The 19,019-nt window shown below is 36.3% G+C and overlaps 1 protein-coding gene across 5 annotated transcripts in view; it reads left to right on the top strand.

The window, feature by feature from the left end:
- Positions 1-1,014: 1,014 nt before the first annotated feature.
- The window catches only part of SEC23A (Sec23 homolog A, COPII coat complex component), a 28,658-nt gene continuing 10,653 nt past the window's right edge, over positions 1,015-19,019 (top strand). The window contains exons 1-14 of one of the 5 annotated variants that reach the window (XM_032188335.1): positions 1,015-1,067; positions 2,305-2,675; positions 6,355-6,596; positions 7,873-7,930; positions 8,174-8,260; positions 8,887-9,123; positions 9,226-9,305; positions 10,016-10,160; positions 10,491-10,649; positions 11,439-11,554; positions 13,310-13,433; positions 14,559-14,639; positions 16,767-16,856; positions 18,058-18,164. In XM_032188335.1, the coding sequence (XP_032044226.1) occupies positions 6,376-6,596; positions 7,873-7,930; positions 8,174-8,260; positions 8,887-9,123; positions 9,226-9,305; positions 10,016-10,160; positions 10,491-10,649; positions 11,439-11,554; positions 13,310-13,433; positions 14,559-14,639; positions 16,767-16,856; positions 18,058-18,164 (1,505 nt within the window). In that variant the 5' untranslated portion in view covers positions 1,015-1,067; positions 2,305-2,675; positions 6,355-6,375. Of the gene's footprint in view, positions 1,068-2,304; positions 2,676-2,785; positions 2,852-2,976; positions 3,125-4,134; positions 4,159-6,354; positions 6,597-7,872; positions 7,931-8,173; positions 8,261-8,886; positions 9,124-9,225; positions 9,306-10,015; positions 10,161-10,490; positions 10,650-11,438; positions 11,555-13,309; positions 13,434-14,558; positions 14,640-16,766; positions 16,857-18,057; positions 18,165-19,019 lie in introns of those variants that run through there. The other 4 variants (XM_032188334.1, XM_032188337.1, XM_032188336.1 and 1 more) reach the window with 4 other exon arrangements.

Raw genomic sequence — 19,019 nt, 5'->3', positions numbered from 1 at the left:
AATGCTTTGCAATCTATGGTTGAAATTATTTGTCTAACAGTTAACCGTAATTGTAACAGTTAATTGTAATTGTAAGTGTAGGCTGAGTTTTGGAAGACTCCGGCAAACTTTCATTTTGTTGCTGTAAGGGTTTATCCAAATACTATTGCCTGTCAGTGTCCATATCCCAAGTGAAAGTTGAGGTACCATTAGCACAACAGTGGGTTACTCTGTGCAAACCAGATGAAAAGCAGAAGAATAATGCTGTAACTGTTTAAATAATTTGGACTGTATATTTTCAAATTCTGCTATGCAAAACTTCAAATTGTATATTATTTTTCCTTAATAATTCTTAATAATGTGCCAGATCAGTTTAGTGCTACTCACCACCCATATAGTAGATCAGAGTAGCTCTAAATAGTTCTAAGTTTTAAGAAGCAGTAGCTTTTTTTTTTTTTTTTTTCTCCTTTGTATTAACATAGTTCTGAACAATCATCAACCTTAACTCCTCCTCTCCGATGACTTTTGTTTGTTTTAAGGTGTTTCCAAAACCACGTACGTGTAACAAAGAGATTTAATGCTGAATTCCGGATCTAACATCCTGGTGGAGTATGTGACCATTGTAGCCATCACTTGAAATAAAACCTGCTAACCTAAAACCACAGTGATTTCTCTTTGGGAAGGTTGACCAATAGTCAAGAAAAAATCTTTGGTGAGTCAAGCTGTAAAAAATTATCTTCTAAAACTTTGGTAATATTCAGAACTTATTTCTTTTTATTTGTTGTGAAGTCAAGAACTATGAACAGAACAAGATGCCAGAGATACAAATGTACTTTAAATATACTTCCTGTATTGAGATTTTTTTTTTTTCTGGAACTTTTGATACTGTTTAAGCCAAATAACTATTTAAATTATTACAGATAGTCTTCCAAGATCAACAAAATTGTTACTTACAAGTTTTACCACAATGTTGATGCAATGGCTAGTCAATATGATTCACTGGAAGAAGAGGAAAAAGAAACTGGAATGGAATACTGTTTCTTCTCAGCTGCCTAGGCATTATGGAAGAATACTTTCCCAAAGAAAAGGTGAGTTGCCGTCAGTGGATATGCACTGCTGACTAAAAAATCTGACTCATAAACTAAAAAATCTTCATTAAGAAAAATAAAATACTATTTCTGTACAAACTAATAATGGGAGATAATATATTTTCTCAGAATGTGTACATACAGTATTAGGACCCAATTTTCTGCTCTATTTTATTGCCTCTCTTTACTTTTTTGTGGTTTGTGCCATCATGGCAGCTGCAAGACTTAAAAGTAATTTAAAACATTGGATTGAGTCACTATATAATGAAATTTAATTGTGCTAATGACTGATTAAAAATACTGTATACCTTTTATATGTACTCTAAACTTTCCAGTTCTTCCTTCTTCCCTTTTAAGCATTTTCAAATGTTTCAGCTGTCTCTTTTTTTCTTGTTGTTCTTAGACCTCCTAAAGTTCTGACTTTGGGAATTGTGTCTTTTCATTGCATTTTTCTGAAAACGTTCAACACAGTACTTGATTACTCTTGAAATTAAAACACTGAATTACTTTCAGTGCATCTGTTTGAAAGTCATCCTGCTGTTATTTTTCTTCCAAACTGAGGAGGTTACATGTCCTTGGCGGTCTTCAGTTTATCAGTTTAATACTCCCACAGCTGGGAGTGAGATTTGAGGACGTGGAAATTTAAGTTTTAAGTTTTCTTAAAGTTTTCTTTAAGAAAAGTTTCCTTTTAAGTTTTTTTTTTTTTTTAATTATTATTTTTATCTGCTCATGTTTCTAGGCTAAAGAGGATGGGCAAACAATATCAGAGATGGGAATGGCATAGAAATTCTACATAAAAATATCTGACATGTAATAAGTTAGGATAAAGATGTTTTAGTCGTTATTTGGTTGATGGCCATAGCATTTTCAGAGTCACAGTGAGGGAGGACATGGTATATAAAGCAGGATGTTTCTCAGTCCTCCCTCTTGTCTGTATCACTGTCACTAGGATTTCTCAGGAAAGACAGAAGCTGTTGTTTTAGCCTTTTGTGGCAGGCTTATTTAAAAAGCCCTGAGACCTAGATATCACTATAACTTGGGTTTTGTGGGAAAAAAAAAAAAAAAGACAGAGCCAAGTTAAGGCTACATGAAGCTTTCTGTGCAGATATTAAATAAACACATTCTATTTCTAAATATTTCAAAATGTCAGATAGAAATATTATGTCAGGATGAAAAACACCATATATATGTGTGTGTATATATATATATATACACTTTTTTTTTTTTTTTTCCTCAGGGAATCTGATAAAAAAACCCTTCCAGATTAAGTAGTTGACACAAACACTTGGAAAATGGGTGTCACACAGAGTGAATTCAGGGACTCTCAGCACCTTGGCTGGCTCAGTCCTGAGGATTTATGCCAGACCCTAGCAAAAAAAAAAGAAGACGAGCAGGGCGAGGTAACGGAGAGGTAGATTCACACGCAGGTGGAGGTGCGGACAGGAGGTGCCTCAGCCAGCCGGTGCCACGCGTGAAAGGGAGAGAAGGCGAAACTCCCTCTGGCGGATGGGAGCATGGATACAACATTTCCCACACGCACTTCAGAGGAAGATCTTTAAAAGAAAGCTGCAAGCCGAATACTTGGAAAACAAGCAGCCCCTGAGGCCGGTAAGGCGCAGCACAGCCCGGGGCTGGGGAGCGGCGGAGCTCAGCCCGCCCCCGTCACGGCCCGTCCCGTCCCGCCGCTCTCTGCCCCTTGACGTGGCGGGGACCCTCCCGTCAGCCATGTTGGCTGCGTCGGCAGCGCTGCCGCGGCTGCGTGAGGGAGGCGGCCGGGACGCGGGGTGAGCGGGCACGGCAGGGCTTGGGCTGGAGCCGGGCGGTGGGAGCGGGGGCACCTCTGTGGGGCTGGGGGGAACCCCCGGCCGGCTGCTGGGCCGGGAGCCCCCCGGCGTCCTCTGGGGAAGGGCCCCGGCACCCGCTGAGGTGGAAGGTGGGGGAAGACGCTGCCCGGGGACTGACCGTGGTGCCCTGAGAGACGGCTGAAGATACACAGACGTCGTGCTCAGGCTGGCCCTGGTGCATTCGGATCTCTTTATTATTTTATTATTTTTTAGGTGTGTTGTTATATACTCAGATTGCTTATAAAAAGTCAAACAGAACTGGGAGGGTAGGTTTGGCTGATGACCCTGTGTGAGTAAATATGTGACAACTAGATACTTATGTTGTCACTTTGCTTGTGGTTGCTTTTGATACGTATTAAATCATTCTCCTCATACAGACCTCTTGGAACTGGAATAGATTTGTATCTGAAGTGCTAATGGCTGTAGAGAGAAATGTTTTGGTTTTGTATGTGCTTCTCAGGATTAGTGGATATTATTTTGGTATTGGGACACGTTCATAAGTGGTGGGTAAAGGTGCTGAGCTTGAAGCAGGAGCATTTAGAATAACCTGTTTTGAAGAAACTGCATCATTAGTGTTTGTACTTCTAGAATAGCTATTTAAAATAATGTGATTTCAAAGTAAGGTATTTCAAAACTGTTCATTCATCTATAGGGTAGTTTTATCCTTGCTGAGTGGTGTGTCAAGCGTGTTTGATATGTATAGTGGTTAGAAAGTCCTAACTGCACTCTTGCATCCAGTCAGAGTAATTGCATCAATACTATTACTTACCTGAGAATGAAACCTTTATACTCAGCTTGTGACTTTTTATGCAATTCAGGTGTGGCTTCTTCGAGCATGATACAGGGTGAACTTGCTGTGGTGCAGGAGTGGGAGGTGAACAGTCTCAGCAGTGGGAAGAAACAAGCCAGGAAGGACTGCTGGTCTCTGCTGGGTGTCTTATCCTGCAGCCCAGCTGGAGCAGTGACACCCCAACACAGAGCTTTTGCTGTTCAGCTGCTTTGAAAATCAGTTCTCTGTGGTTTTCCGAGGTGGGCAGTATGTGTTTTGTGATTCTCAGGCAGATGCAGCCTTTGTTAGGTAGATCAGGAGGGTTTGGTCTTCTGGTCTCATATCACGCATCCTCGCAGCTATCCCAGAAAATGTAAGATCAAATATCTAAGTTTTCATGGCTTTTGGAAAGGAAGAAAAGGATGGAAGAAAAGGTGGAGGAAAACTTGATTATTAGGAGGTTCTGCCCTCTGAATAGGTAATGCCTGTTAGAAAGTAACAGTATTTAACTTATTAAATCCAATAACTCTTTTCTATATATGTACGTGTACTTCATTTGTCACTGCACAGTGGTGTTTGTACGTTGCCCTCTGTGGTGCAGTGACTGATTAGTAAAAATAACGTTCATGTAAAGCCGTTTCAAATGTAGCTGGATTAACGTGGAGAAGAGACTTCAAAGTCCAGCACAGGAATTGGGAATTCATGTTGGAGCTGGAGCTGGTGGACTTTGTAGCAGATTCATATGAAACTGCTGAAGTGGTCTCTTAAGTTGCAATTTTCTCAGTGGTTTTAGGAGATAATTTTAAAAGGAGAGATGATTCAGTTATTTGGTTTGTGCTTATAGCTAAGGCTGTTTCCTCATACGTATTGTTGTACCACTATCCCATTTCTCAGGGATAATGTTCTTTCACCTGTTGCATAGAACAGTGATGGATTTTGATGTATTAGGAAACCTATTACATTCTCCATCTGTTTCAGATACCAGGCTGGCTTTTCCACCTTAGTGGAGTTATTTTCATTCTCTGATCCCTCTGTTCTAATTCTGGCTTCTGGGTATTACTCTCTCCTTGTTTTTGTTCAGTTTTGTTCCTTGCCTGATGGCCTTGCAGCTCTGTGAGTAACAGTGGTGGAAAAGCTCCTGTGCACAAATGCTCTGGCTTCCAGTGTTGTAGTACTGTGACATAGGGATCTTCTGCTAGTGTCAGTGAGGTGACCTGCTCATGGAAGTGTTGACAGACAATATTATCATAATATTTCTGTTACAGCATGGAGACTAGTGGAAAACTACAAGAGAGGAGATACTTTGTAGTTAAGTTTGCTTGTTTGTTGTGTTTTGTAGCTTTTTGATTGCTCTTTGTAGCTTTCATGACATGCTAACAGCTGATTAATTCCCTGTTGCTTTAACTGTGGAATGTAGGGTTTCTCTTTGTTTTATGCATGGCAATAATCTGTTTGGTTACAAGTCATCATTAGGTTGAAGCTCTTAAGTTTTTAGATTGAAGTTTTACTTGATTTTTTTTTTTTTTTTTAATTATTGTGGAAACTAAAGGTCAAATGGTCTAATGCCAATACATTGTTTTTGCAAAGAGAGCTAGGTCTTTAGAAGTGGAGAGTTTTATAGGAGTCTGCCACAGCTCGTGTAATTGCTGGGCTAAGAAGGTCAGCGTGCTTGTGATTCCTGATTTACATCCCCATGCAGGAGGATGCCTGCCTGTCTAAAGCTGTTCGTTAACTTAGTGCAGTCTAAATTGAGACCTAGGAGTATTATCCCAGACTGTCTGTTAGGTGGTTCACGTAGACTTTTACAGTAAATTCTTATTGATTTGGTAGTGGAGGTTTATAGTTGCTGGAAAAGAAACTGTACAACTTAGGTATCCTAAAACGTACTGTGAAACAAACAGCAGAAGTTGAGAGATGGTGTGAGCATAGCTGAGTTTCTTGAGTGGGTCACTTCTTGCTGGCCTCCCCATATGCTCACAGGTTTCTGTTGAACTTTTCAGATGTATCTCTGTTCCCCAGTGCTCCAGCTTCTGAGTTACTGTTGCTGAAAGTCTTGAAAACCTTAGGCTGCTGTCCAAAATGTTAAGTTTGAGTTCAAAAAATTGCTGAAGGCACATCTTGATAAATAATGTAGTGGGATATGGTATGTGTACTTCTTGTAGAGCTATTTCCCAGCATTGCTACAGGAATGTACCCTTGTGGAGTATCATTTTATATCAGTTTTTATTCCTTTATATTTACAAATATGTTGCTTATTGAAAATGGCTAAGTATGGTTATAAAATTCTTACAAAATTTGCTACAGCAGGAAACAATGTAGTAACGCTGAGTAGAAATACTTTTTTTTTGCTATTTGATTTCTAAAAGAAATTGGAGTAGTTTGCAAGAATGAAAGATTCTTCAAGAATGAGCAGAATTAATAATTAAATAGATTAGCGAAAGGTCTAAAGCACTGTGTTTTTTTTCCCTATGTCTTTTTTATAGCATGTTGAAGTTCTGTATATTCTCTGCTCTGACCTACCCTAGAGTTATTGCTTTAGTTATAACATTTCTTGCCCGTTTGTTGCTTAAATCAAGAACTGATCAGAAGATCACTGCCATCAAGTACATTCACTATTTAGTATTTGCAATGCTTATATTTCCACATTCTGCTTATGGTTATCTTTTTATTTTAGCGCTAAACAGAGAAGCTGACCATGACAACCTTCCTGGAATTTATCCAGCAGAATGAGGACAGAGATGGAGTTAGATTCAGCTGGAATGTGTGGCCTTCAAGTCGTCTTGAAGCCACAAGAATGGTAGTCCCAGTGGCTGCCCTCTTCACACCACTGAAAGAGCGGCCAGACTTGCCTCCTATTCAGTATGAGCCAGTTTTGTGCAGTAGGACCACGTGTCGAGCTGTTCTGAATCCCTTATGGTAAACCTAATGTATTTATGTTATGTCAATATCTTTCCAATAACAAACCAATATTTAGAGTAGTGCCAGTTGAACTGTGCAGAAGATGCAGTTTGCTGGAGTTCAAATATTCCTCACATCTGTATACAGTTCAGACTTCTAGATGTGAAAATCTATAATCATAAACTTTTAAGGTGTAACGTAATTTAAACATGGCTTTCACTTAACTAATTGTTTCAGCGTACTTCAGTACATTATTTTTTCTGGAAATATGTGTCTTGTGAGTTAGTATATTACTGCGTTTCACCTCTAGGAAATCACTTGGGTGAAAAGTTGTGCTATCTACTTGTAATTATTCGGCCCTGGTATAGTTTAATTTGCAAGTAAAATAAATGACGTTTGTTACTAACCTTAATTAATTTGTAGACCCAAGCAGGCTGGGTGATTTAACTTACCAAAACAGAAGCTAAAATAAGATGTAATAGATAAATAAATAAATAAATACACCAGAAGCAGGCCTGAAAGAGGGTAAAATCAGAGTGTATCAGGCTAGCTAATCTGCAGCCCCTAGAATTAGCATAGCTCATTTGATCTTAATAGAGCTGTGTGTGTTTACAGCATGCTTGGATTTATGGAAAGATGTAATGATAGGTTTAAAACCCTTTGCTATTTTAGACAGAATATACTTCCTGTCTCCTAGCAAGAAGTGTACCTTGAAAACATATAAAATTTTCTTTCCCATAAGATGTGAATAGGACTTTGTAAGATATCTGTATGGCATGAAGATACAAGTTGCATTTTTTAAAGCTATTTGAATGCAAACAAAGATGTAGCTGAAAGGGGCTCACCCTTTGGAAAAAAAATCTTTTTTGCACAAGGGAAATAGCTGTCAAGTTGGAACCTTTTTTTATTAGGGCATAATATATATGCCCTAATATACAGCAGAGTCCCAGACTCTTAACGGGAATAAACTCAGAAAAGAGAAAAATGCAAAAACAGAGAGGCTTAGAATGATTTCCCTAACAATATGCAGAAAAGGTCTAATAAAAGTGCTGGCTGTGTATTTGTAAGTTTCTTACTTGCTCCCTTTTCTTGAAGACTGTCATTCCTCTCTAAAGACAACAGTTTGCCTCATATGTGTGTAAGACTGAATTTTATTTTGAATTTTTAATGGGGATATTTAGGAAGAAGCTTTTTCAAAGCCAGTATGTTTTTGAAAAATTAAATGTATTCTAAGGTCATTGGAAGAAAACAAATTTTTCATACAGTCTAAACTTTTCTTACTGTATTTTTACAGCCAAGTGGATTATCGAGCAAAACTCTGGGCTTGCAACTTCTGTTACCAGAGAAATCAGGTAAGAAAATGAAACATTCATTTTGTAAGGTAAAAGTGAAAAATTCTCATTTTTCAAATAATAGCTGTGAACTGAAATTGATAGTGATAACACTAGTATGTAACTATATCATCAGAGATGTCATTAAAAAAATCTCAATGCAAACAATAGTGAGCTTCTTTTGTAGAGGCAAGTAGCCCATACATATGTTTTTGCTGAAGTTCTAATCTTCTGTTTATACTTAATATTTGTTTTTATTTGCAGTTTCCTCCTACCTATGCTGGCATATCTGAAATGAATCAGCCGGCTGAACTTTTGCCTCAGTTCTCTAGCATTGAATATGTAGTACAGGTAAAGTCATTAAATAAAATCTTTAATATTATCTATAAGCTAACAGTATACAAAATGAATTAATTTTGATTTTATTTCTTCACTGCATTTTAATGACTAAGTATATGTGCTTGTTAGTAGATTGAAAGTTTGTCATCAATTGGAAATGGAAAACAAGTTTTTATCAGAACACAAAGATAGCTAATAAGACTGCTGTTTTTTAAAAAATGAAAAACAAAACAAAACAAAAAAAAAACAAAAATTGTTTTTTTTTAAAGACAATATTTCTCTTAGGTCTATTGCTTTAAGTTTCTTCTTAAACTAGGAGTTTAATTTGTGTTTGTGCTAAGGGTTTTCTTACTGCTGCTGCTATCTTGAACAATTTCAACACAAAGGATTTTTTTTTTTCGTAGTATTCATTTAGTTTTTGTGCAGAGTTTATTATGATTTGGATTTTGTTCCCCTTCAGCCTTGGATACTGATTACTACTTGAGAGGGAGGAGGGAGGTAAATTAGATGGTACACTGACATTATTGGTATGAATAAAATAACAAAACTTACATATTGTGTACTTTATTTGTTCATTTTTGATCCTGTAAATGTTGCAAGATCTGTTTTTCATGTGATGATATTTTTATTTCTTACAGCGAGGTCCTCAGATGCCTTTGATATTTCTTTATGTTGTGGACACATGCATGGAAGACGAAGACTTGCAAGCTCTGAAAGAATCCATGCAAATGTCACTTAGTCTTCTGCCACCAACTGCATTAGTGGGTCTCATTACCTTCGGGCGAATGGTGCAGGTTCATGAGCTTGGCTGTGAAGGAATTTCCAAAAGTTATGTCTTCAGAGGAACAAAGGACCTTTCTGCAAAGCAGCTTCAGGTAACACACAAAAGCAAAGAAAAAGAAGTTATTGAGATGATGATGAACTTCAAATAGTCTGTGAACAAATTTTTTACTGAAATCTTATGTACTTGACTGCAGGAAATGCTAGGACTGACAAAAGTAGCTGTTTCACAAGTCGGCCGGGGTCCTCAAGTGCAACAGCCACCACCTTCTAACAGGTAATGTGCTTAAAACATTTAAAAACTCATCTTGGCTACACTGATTGGAGAATTTAAGTTATGTGATAATGGAAAAAATCAACCAAGAGTTGAACTTTCTGGTTGGTCACAAATTCACTTGGAAACCTGTGGCTGTAGCCTGTTTCTGTCCTGGCAGTTTGTACTGGGAAGAAAAGACATAAGGTGTGGTAGTCAAATTATCTAGATGACATTTTGGAAATGTTCTGTGTTACGTAGTTATTTACGGATCTATAGTAATCCTGTGTCCCTGTTGGTTGGTATGCTGGAAGGTGTTAATGACTGCTTTAATGCCTGTCTTTTATGTCGAAAACTATGTCCAGTTTTCTCTTCCGTTTTTCTGTATTCTTCTCCTTGCCCCTCCCCTGTTGTCTCTCAGCTGGAAATTGTCCGCTGATGTTTGATTCTCGTGAGAGAAAGTCTTTTTGAGATTCTTAGGTGATTATCTGCTGTGTTCTTTTGGCTAGGTATGGTTCTTTCTGGGTAGTGGCTACAGTTCTAAGTCAGCAAATCTTTGTTTTACAAGCTCTGTGTTGAAAACTGCATTTTCTTGGTGAAGCAGAGGCATTGCTCTGAATCCAGACTAGAATGTCTCATACTGTAATATGTGTCTTCTTTGTTGCGGGTGAGCAACTGGTATCGTTTTTATCTTAAAATTACAATCTAAATCAATGCCATCTGTTTCTTACCAGATTCTTGCAACCAGTGCAGAAGATTGATATGAATCTTACTGATCTTTTGGGTGAACTGCAGCGGGATCCTTGGCCCGTTCCACAAGGGAAAAGGCCCTTACGTTCTTCTGGAGTGGCTCTTTCTATAGCTGTAGGACTCCTTGAGGTAATAGCTTTAACTACAGTTGAGCTAATATGTAAATAGATATCTTGTAGAAAAGCTGTCCCAGTCAATATGTAAAAACTTTAGTAATTGATGCATATTAGATTTGTGTGATGATTCTGATGAATATCATCCCATACATGCATAGCATATTGCAGGTGTTTAAATATACATTTTAATGAGGCAAGTTTGAGGCTGAATTAGTAAGGAATGTAGGGTTCTGGAGGAAAAAAATACAATTATTTTTAGAATGCTATTAGTGTGGTAAAGACCTGCATAGCTATTTTTTCAGTTCAAAAACTGATGGTTTCATTTGTCTGTGATTTCCTGCAGTGCACTTTCCCTAACACCGGCGCACGTATAATGATGTTCATTGGAGGACCAGCTACACAAGGACCTGGGATGGTTGTAGGGGATGAACTGAAGTTACCTATAAGATCCTGGCATGACATTGAAAAAGACAATGCTAAATATGTTAAAAAGGGCACAAAGGTAAGAGAAGATAATGGGTGATGTTTTACGTACCTACTTTTAAGTAAACATTTGTTGCCTGGCACTGTAAGATACTGTTAGCAGTGGTAGCAAAGGTGGGAATTGCGTGTTTTTGTCAAAATGTCTCTGGATGTCAACAGAAACTTCTCCAAAAATTTCAGTATATTGACTTAGAACTTTGTCCAGCTCTTATTAAAGTTCTTTGGAGTAGTTCCCTGATTTACATTGGAGCAGATTCATGTTACTAAATCTAGAGTGAGGCTGTCTGCTTCTAAGACAGCCTCAAGAGCATCTCTGTAGTTTCAAGGACAGTTAGTCAGTAGTGTTTAGGCCAATTTCACTTCATCCTAAAGGTACATTTGGGCAGGTGAACTTCATCCAAAACCTATTGAATTAATCTTGACTGATTATAATGAAAGCCAAATTATTAGCTCAGTCATGGGCACCTGCCATTGTAAATGCTTGAGATTAGAGAGGTAAATTTAGATCCAAATCACAGAACTGGTCATTAATGCACAGTTGAAAATGAAAAAATCAAGGTCATTTTTTACTTTAAGTAGCAACAATTGGTCTTCTAGGGTGTGTCACATTCTCAGCTGGTCAGAAAATAAAACACAGATGTTGAAAATTCCAGACTAAAATTCAGGAAAAAAAGTCTTTTATTAGGATATGATGTGAGTAAAGTCAGATAATGATGTTTTAGAGAAAATTGTGGAGTCTAGGATTTAATGTAAAGATGAGCGTTCACGTCATAAATTGCTATGAACTGTATTTTCATCTTGGATTTAGCATTTTGAAGCCCTGGCTAATCGGGCTGCAACAAATGGTCATGTTGTTGACATATATGCATGTGCATTGGATCAGACTGGTCTTCTGGAGATGAAGTGTTGTCCCAACTACACTGGGTATGTGCCTGTTCATTTTTAAGTAGCATATGAAGATGGTTTTTTTTTTTTTTTTTTTTACTTTTTTGAATTATTTAACAGGAAAACTTAGCAAAAACATTATGCTTTTTTTTTTTTTTTTTTTTTTTTTCCCTCTAAACTCCGTTTTACTGTGACGGTTGCATTTGTGCTGAAATTTGTCACCATAATTGTGTGTTTATCAGCAGGCTTTGTACTGTTTTTCTTTTGTATGATCTGCTTGAGGCTTAAATAACGTGACTATCTTAAACACTTTATCTGATGTACTGGTGTGTGTGTGTATGTAAGTCTTAGGTTTCAGTAAAGATAAGGACCTGTTATGCTTTTTCTTGCTGTTCAGAGTGGTACAAAACTCTGTTATTCCTTCTGTCTTGTTTATACCCTTCTTCTAGATACTGTTGCACATAACTTCAACTGATGTCTCAGGTGATTATCAGGTTGCATAACTGATGCATCTTGTTGCTCCTGAATTTTGCTCATCTATCCAGTTCTGTGTTTTACACATGCTCTTATATTCCTCCAGCATGTCTTGCCATCTGTTCATTTTAATCTGATCAAAGCAATTCAAGTCTTTCTCCTGAACCACTCCTCTGTTTCCTGTCATTGTGGATGACACACTCTCCCTTTCTGTTATGCAGTTCTACAGCCTGGGATAGCTTTTGACCATTGGTTGTATTCTAACCACCTCATTCATTTTGTAAATCCTGCAAATTCTTCTTCCGTATTTTTTTTTCCACACTGAGTTTCAGGCCAGCTTGACCATGCAAGCCAGTGCTGAATAGTTTCTTTTCAGAGCTGTATGTATAGCCTTCACATGGGAGTTTCCACTGTTCAGGAGCTCTATGTTGACTTTACCTGTACATATGACTTATTTTTTGCATTGACTTTTCTGCATTAAATTCAAGCTATATTTTTCTGTATATTAGTGTAATTTTGCTCTTATTTTTTGCTCTTGTGACTCACCATACCCTGTTTCTGCTCTTACAGCAAAACTAGGCTTCATGTGTAGTTTGACTATTCCTTCTATAGCTGTTCCAATTTTCTATTTGGTTACGTTCTACCTACAGGGAGGGGTTTCTGATTCTGCCCATGTCTGTTGTCTTCCATCTTCAAGTAAGATGAAGAAAAATTTGTGAAAACTTCTATAACTTCTTTCAGACTTCTTTTGACCTATTAACAGATTTTAAGAATGTTATTCATTAATATTCTTGAATAATAGTAGTATCTCCCATTATTATTTCCTGAATGCAGTATATGATATTTCAGGATGAGTGGCAATCATTGCAATATCCACAGAAGACTGCTAAACATAAAAACAAATCATGCTTTTTAGGCATAGATTTAAGCTTGAATGAGTGCATATACAAAATAAAATGGTGTGGAAATATGTTCAGAATATTGAACGTTAGAATTAGGTAGCTGACTGCATGAGAAGGTTATGAGATATTTGTAGTGCTCAAGTCCAATGTAGTATTTTCCCAGTGAAAGATTTTATTATATATTATAATCACAGTGACCTTAATTTACTGTTTGGATGAGAAGCTCACTTAAATTCATCCCTAACATTTAGCAGAGTATTAACTTCATGATAGTCAAGAAGACAAAAACATACCTCACCATGAACTGTCTTAGGCTTTAATAGAAATAAGCTATATAAATCCTAGGTTAAAATAGATGAGTTATCATGCAATTATTTTGCACATAAGTTCTTGTTTTTTGTTTTATGTTTTTGTCTAGAGGCTACATGGTAATGGGAGACTCTTTCAATACATCTTTATTCAAACAGACCTTTCAGAGAGTATTCACAAAAGATATGCAAGGACAATTTAAAATGGGATTTGGTGGCACATTAGAAATAAAGGTAAGAATAAAAAATGCAACGTGTTAGGGAAACCGTGGCGTAGAATGGCTGTGAACTTCAGAATCTGTCCTTTAAGGAATTTTTAGGAACACAATTAAGAGATTCCTCATGGTTGGCTTGGACACAGCCAACCTCGTTACTACCTCGTTACCTCTTTGCAGTTTCATGATTCTGTAAATGTGAGTTAGATAAAACATTAATTCCTTTTTACCCTGCATTCAATGACAGCTGAAAGGGAGACTGAACTAAAATTAGTCTGTGTTAGAAACTCACAGTGCTATGTGCTTAGATTTTAGTATCAATAGTGAGCATTTCTTGGATTAGATCCAGGTTCTTTATATAGTGCAGGAAAACTTTCTTTTAATTTTCCATCCTTATCAGAATCCATTTGGGCACTTCAACAATGTTCATTTTTATCTTCTCTCTTGGGAGGAGGTTAGAACTGAATGTGCTCTAGGTTAAGATGTAGGCTGCCATTATCTTTATTGTATTGCAACAGTGCCTTGTAGAAGAATATGGGACTATTTTCTTGTTCAGCAAAAGCCTGTTTAATTTTTAACTACATGGACAAATAATCAAACTCTTTTTCATATGAGTGTTATTGTGAAATTTGTTGGATGATCCTGGGAAATGTGGTAACAGAGCCTCAGTTACAGAGGAATGTTCAAACAGGAAAATTACACTGGAAGAATGTAAATAAGTGGATTTTGTTTTAAGATATATATGTTTAGAAGATCCACACGTTCTGTGTATGAATTCACTGTGGGATATGTACAGGCTTATCCTACAAGTCTCAAGTTTTAATGTCTTTTGAATATTGTAATGACTTTTCTAGAAAATGAACATTATGTGTTTTAGGTTCTCAGAGAAGAACTTCTGTTATTTATAAACATATATTTTAATATACATTCATGCTGTTATTTCATGTTAAAGCAAACATACATAATTCAGTGTTCAGTGTGAGCACGTGAAAAATTTCTCTAAATGTATCAAGCATTACGTGTATAATCTTTTCTAAAGGTATAAAAAGTCTGATATGCATTGAGTTTTTAATTAATTAATGGTAAAGTAAATCTGAGTTCTTAGTGTGGCATATTAATGTATGTTTTTCTTTAAAATTTGAAGACTTCAAGAGAAGTAAAGATTTCTGGAGCTATTGGGCCCTGTGTCTCTCTCAATTCTAAGGGACCTTGTGTCTCAGAAAACGTAAGTGAATTTTGCTGAAATTGAAGGTAATGTTCCATTATGGACAAGTCAGATTTAGGACTTTTAGATCTGAGGAGAGAGAGGCTGAGTTTCTTCCATAAGTGGAATAAATTGTGTTCATGTTTTAGAATTTTAAATTAAATGCACTCAAGGGCTGCTCTTTGGGTAAGCTCATGTTCACTGCTAGATTAGATTTGAGTTGTATTAAACCTTGCAGGTCCCTTGTTACTTGGTTATGTTTGTCAGTTGATTGGTTGCTTTAAAATGGGTATGGATAAGCTGTTACAGCAGGAACCAAATAAAAAGCGAGTGATTTTATTGTTAAAATGAAAGCTTATCCTTTTATCCAAACAGAGAGCCATAAAATATTTTCTTTAGAAAGACTGAGAGAACAGGAGGAGACAAGTATGGGAACATCCCCTTTATCTTACTCCCCACTCCTATTTATATAGCTATGTCACCAAATATTCATTTAATTAATTGCTCGGAGTATCCAGCTATTACAGGCTCCTGAAGTAACTCCTCTAAATTTACAACAGACTTAAATAATCACTTATTTTCTTATCAAATAATATTATTGCAGTTTAGTTGTATATTTGATTAGCAATCAAAAAAAAAAAAAAATCCTACAAGTAAACAGATGTCTTAAATTTCAAAAGTCTCAGTTTTTGTTCCTAAAAATCTCTGCGTAATAGAGCACTTGACAGTGTGCAAGTGCTTACAAGTGGCCTACTCTCAAGCATTTTTCATAGCTGATTTTTTTTTTTTCTTGTATTTGTGGTTACATCTTCTTGAATTTAAAAATCTCAATATAATTAACCATTTTTTCTCTCAGTGATCTGGCACAGATTTTCTTGCATCATCCTCTGAATGATTGTGTATGTTGCAATAAAAGTTATAATGCCTTCCCAAAGCAATTCCAAAGTCCTCCCCAAAGTACATCTCAATATTTAAACCACATACTTAAATTATAGGGAGTAATAGAAGATTTAATTGTGAATTTGTATGTGTTGCTTTGCAGTTACATCATAATTAATATCTATTTCAAAAACCTTGTGTTGAAGTTATCTGAATTAATATTTAGAGGTAAAATGTATGAATAAAATATAAGTATATGCAGCTCGTTTAAGATGGTAACTGGACAACTGATTTAGCCCTAATACTTTGAGTACAAGCACAGTGATAACTGTTGACAATATAATTTTCCTTGAATGTATATTTTGTTTATTTTTGATTGTTCGCATATGAATGACTGATTTGGCTTTCTAAAATTGGTTTCTCTGGATGTTTGTATTGCTTTGATGACAAAAAGGAAATGTCATTTCAAATAGGTCACTATATGTATACAGATACCCCATTAGTTACTAGAGACTATGTGACTATATACTTAAAATGTAAACTACCTACTAGAAGTTCATGATGGTGTGCATTGGAAATGGTGTTTCACTTGAGCACATTTTTTGTTGTTAATGTTGTAATTTAAAGTGATTCACTAAATGGAAAGCTGCCATTTTTTTTTTTTTAATATAAAATACAAATCCTGTTTCAGCCAAGTAATAAGAAAAAAATAACCATGAATGAGCCGTTCAGTCTCTCTGATCTCTACCATAACGGAAGTTGAAGCAGGGATGTAAGAATTCCTGAAATACATGCTGCTTTTAGAAAAACAAATTAACCTTCTTTCTTCTCAAATCTTTGTATGATTGTATGATGATACATATCACTCTTTTTAATTCTTTCAAAATACATAAAATGTTTAAAGGTTGTTGATTTTACTGGAGATTGTCACATACTTTCAGGACAGCCTTGATGTACAAGTATTTCTCCTTGTTTTAGGATTTTAATCAGATACACTCTTAAAGTTTCTTTCAGCACAGATATCTCTGCCTTGCTTAATCCTCAATTCCCAGCACAAGTGCTCTATGATTTTCTTGCTTCTGACAATTTTCCCATTCTCTCTCTCTCCCCTGTTACAAGTGTTCTCTTTGTCTGAGAAGATGGCAGAATGAGCAGGGAGGAAACTTGTGACAGAACAGTTGTAAAACATCACCTGTAATAGCCAGATGCTGTGGTGTAAACACAACAATAATTCTGTTTTATAAAGTATTATATAAAATCTATTTACAGGAGATTGGAACAGGAGGTACATGTCAGTGGAAGATTTGTGGACTTAATCCTACTACAACACTTGCACTTTACTTTGAGGTGGTCAACCAGGTATTACATGTTTGTCTACTTCTCTTGTAAGCACAATAATTAGATTTTTATGTGAATTCTGAAACCTATGAGTAGGGTTTTTTTGTCATTCTATCAACCACAGCAGCAGGGATATGACTGATGTTGCTATTCTGTGTTGCTGATAATCCAAGCCCAAATCTTTCTTTTCAGAGTATTATTTAATGAAATATGTCAGTTGGAACATATGAAAGTACTGTAATCCATTTATTTTAAAGTATTTTTCAATATTTCTCTAGTGTTTCAGTTACAAGGTAATTGTTCCATAATGTTACATTTTAATTAAGCTTTTATTGCTCAATTTGTAAGTAAAGTAAGTAAAGATTGTCCCTGATGTGTTTCAGCAAAGCCATACAGTCAGGTTTCCTCTCTCCCATGGGGGTTACTGGGAAACAGGATAAAAAACAGGACAAGGAAATGTACTGTTCCCTTCTAGTATTGTCCCTTCTTCCAAATGTTTGCTGCTAGGGAAGTAGTGTGTTGATTATGATCTCCATATATTTAGTATACCCTATTGTGTACTTTATTGGAAGGGTGTAGGTTTTAAAACTTCAGCTTACCTTAGCCAATTCTTGCTTTGCTTTTCGTATATTTATTTTAGTCTTATTTATTACTAACTCTCAAACTGGTCTGGTCATGGTATGTCATATTTGATTTCAACTGTCCTTATTTGAAGTGACTTACCTTGTTGACAGTATACAGACCTGCGTTTCTACTGATTGATAGACTTTGGGATCCAGGTGTAAACTGAAACTTCAAATATACAAGTTTTGATGTTGCTTTACGGAAATAATTTGTCAATTTTTTTTAGAATAGTATCAATTTCATTGTCCTGTGATTCTAGTGAATCACTTGGCATTCAAACAATCAAATTAAATGAGCGGTTGTAACACAGTCCCTTTGAAAGGATTATCTCTGTAGGTATGTGGAAGGAGAGAGCATCTGTTCCTTGAAGGGTATCTGGTGGGGGCAGCAACTGCTCCTGGTATGCCTTGACAGACTCCATGCCATGTTTGGTAGAGATACTTGGTACGATAAAAGCATCAGTCAACTCATATGCAGAATTACAGCTGCCTTTTGTTAAGAACTTTATCATTTTCTAATAATGTGTTTATCAATTTTCAAATTATGCTGCAAGATCTTTAAAGTCTCCTCCATGTATTTTTTTTCCTTCCACTCTTAGCACAATGCTCCAATTCCTCAAGGAGGACGTGGTGCAATCCAGTTTGTGACTCAGTACCAGCATTCCAGTGGACAGAGACGTATCAGAGTGACCACAGTTGCCAGAAAGTATGTTTTTTTTTTTTTTTCCTGTGATGAATTGTATCTGAAAAAGAGGATATGTGTTTGCCTTTTAATCTTCAGATTTTATAAACAGTCAACTGTTTCGATTGGATGCAACACAGTCAACTGTGTTGTTCTGTGGCCTGTTTCTTTTCGAAGAGCTTGCAGTGGCTGTGTAATCGTGCTATGGGAGAGCTCTGAAGTAATCCAAATAATTTGGGGTAACACGAAGAGGAAACATTGGGTGAAATTCTGTGGCCTAAACTGAGGAAATGGTTAGACTAAAGGAATGATAAACATCACCTCATACCTTAGTTTGAGAGTGCTAGTTGCAGTTCAGGGGCTTTGAATATACCTGTTCTTCTGTGTGAATTTACATGTTCTTTACCTGCAGCTTCCTTGAGTCAATTTACTTAATTTTGGAAAGTCATCTTTAATATTATAGAGGCATTTTGCAGTGTCAAATGATGTTCCCTTTAAGATGAAGGAGATTATTAATTGGTAATTTGTTGGAAAACTCAGTTTATTAAAAAGCAATACCCTTGATGTTAATTGGAGTATCACATTAATGTTCATTGTATTAGCAAAATCATCTTAATGAAAGGTAAAAGAACAGAGAAACAGTACACCTTGTAAACTGAGAAGAACAAAAAGTAGATTCCAGAACACGTATACAAGAAAGCTGTTAGTGTGGAAATGTGTGATTAGCTTTGCAGTGTTTTCTGTAACTTAACTTTTTATAATTTGTCAATTTTTCAATACAATAACTGTTTTATAATTGTCATTGCTTTCTCTTCCATGGCATTTCTGCAGATAAGGGACATCTCTAGTTTAAAAAAAAAAAAAAAAAAATAAAAAATA

This window comes from Aythya fuligula, chromosome 5 (genome assembly GCF_009819795.1).
Source record: "Aythya fuligula isolate bAytFul2 chromosome 5, bAytFul2.pri, whole genome shotgun sequence".
NCBI lineage: Eukaryota > Metazoa > Chordata > Aves > Anseriformes > Anatidae > Aythya > Aythya fuligula.
The sequence above is the reverse complement of the archived record's forward strand: the minus strand, read 5'-3'. Positions and strand labels throughout refer to the sequence as shown.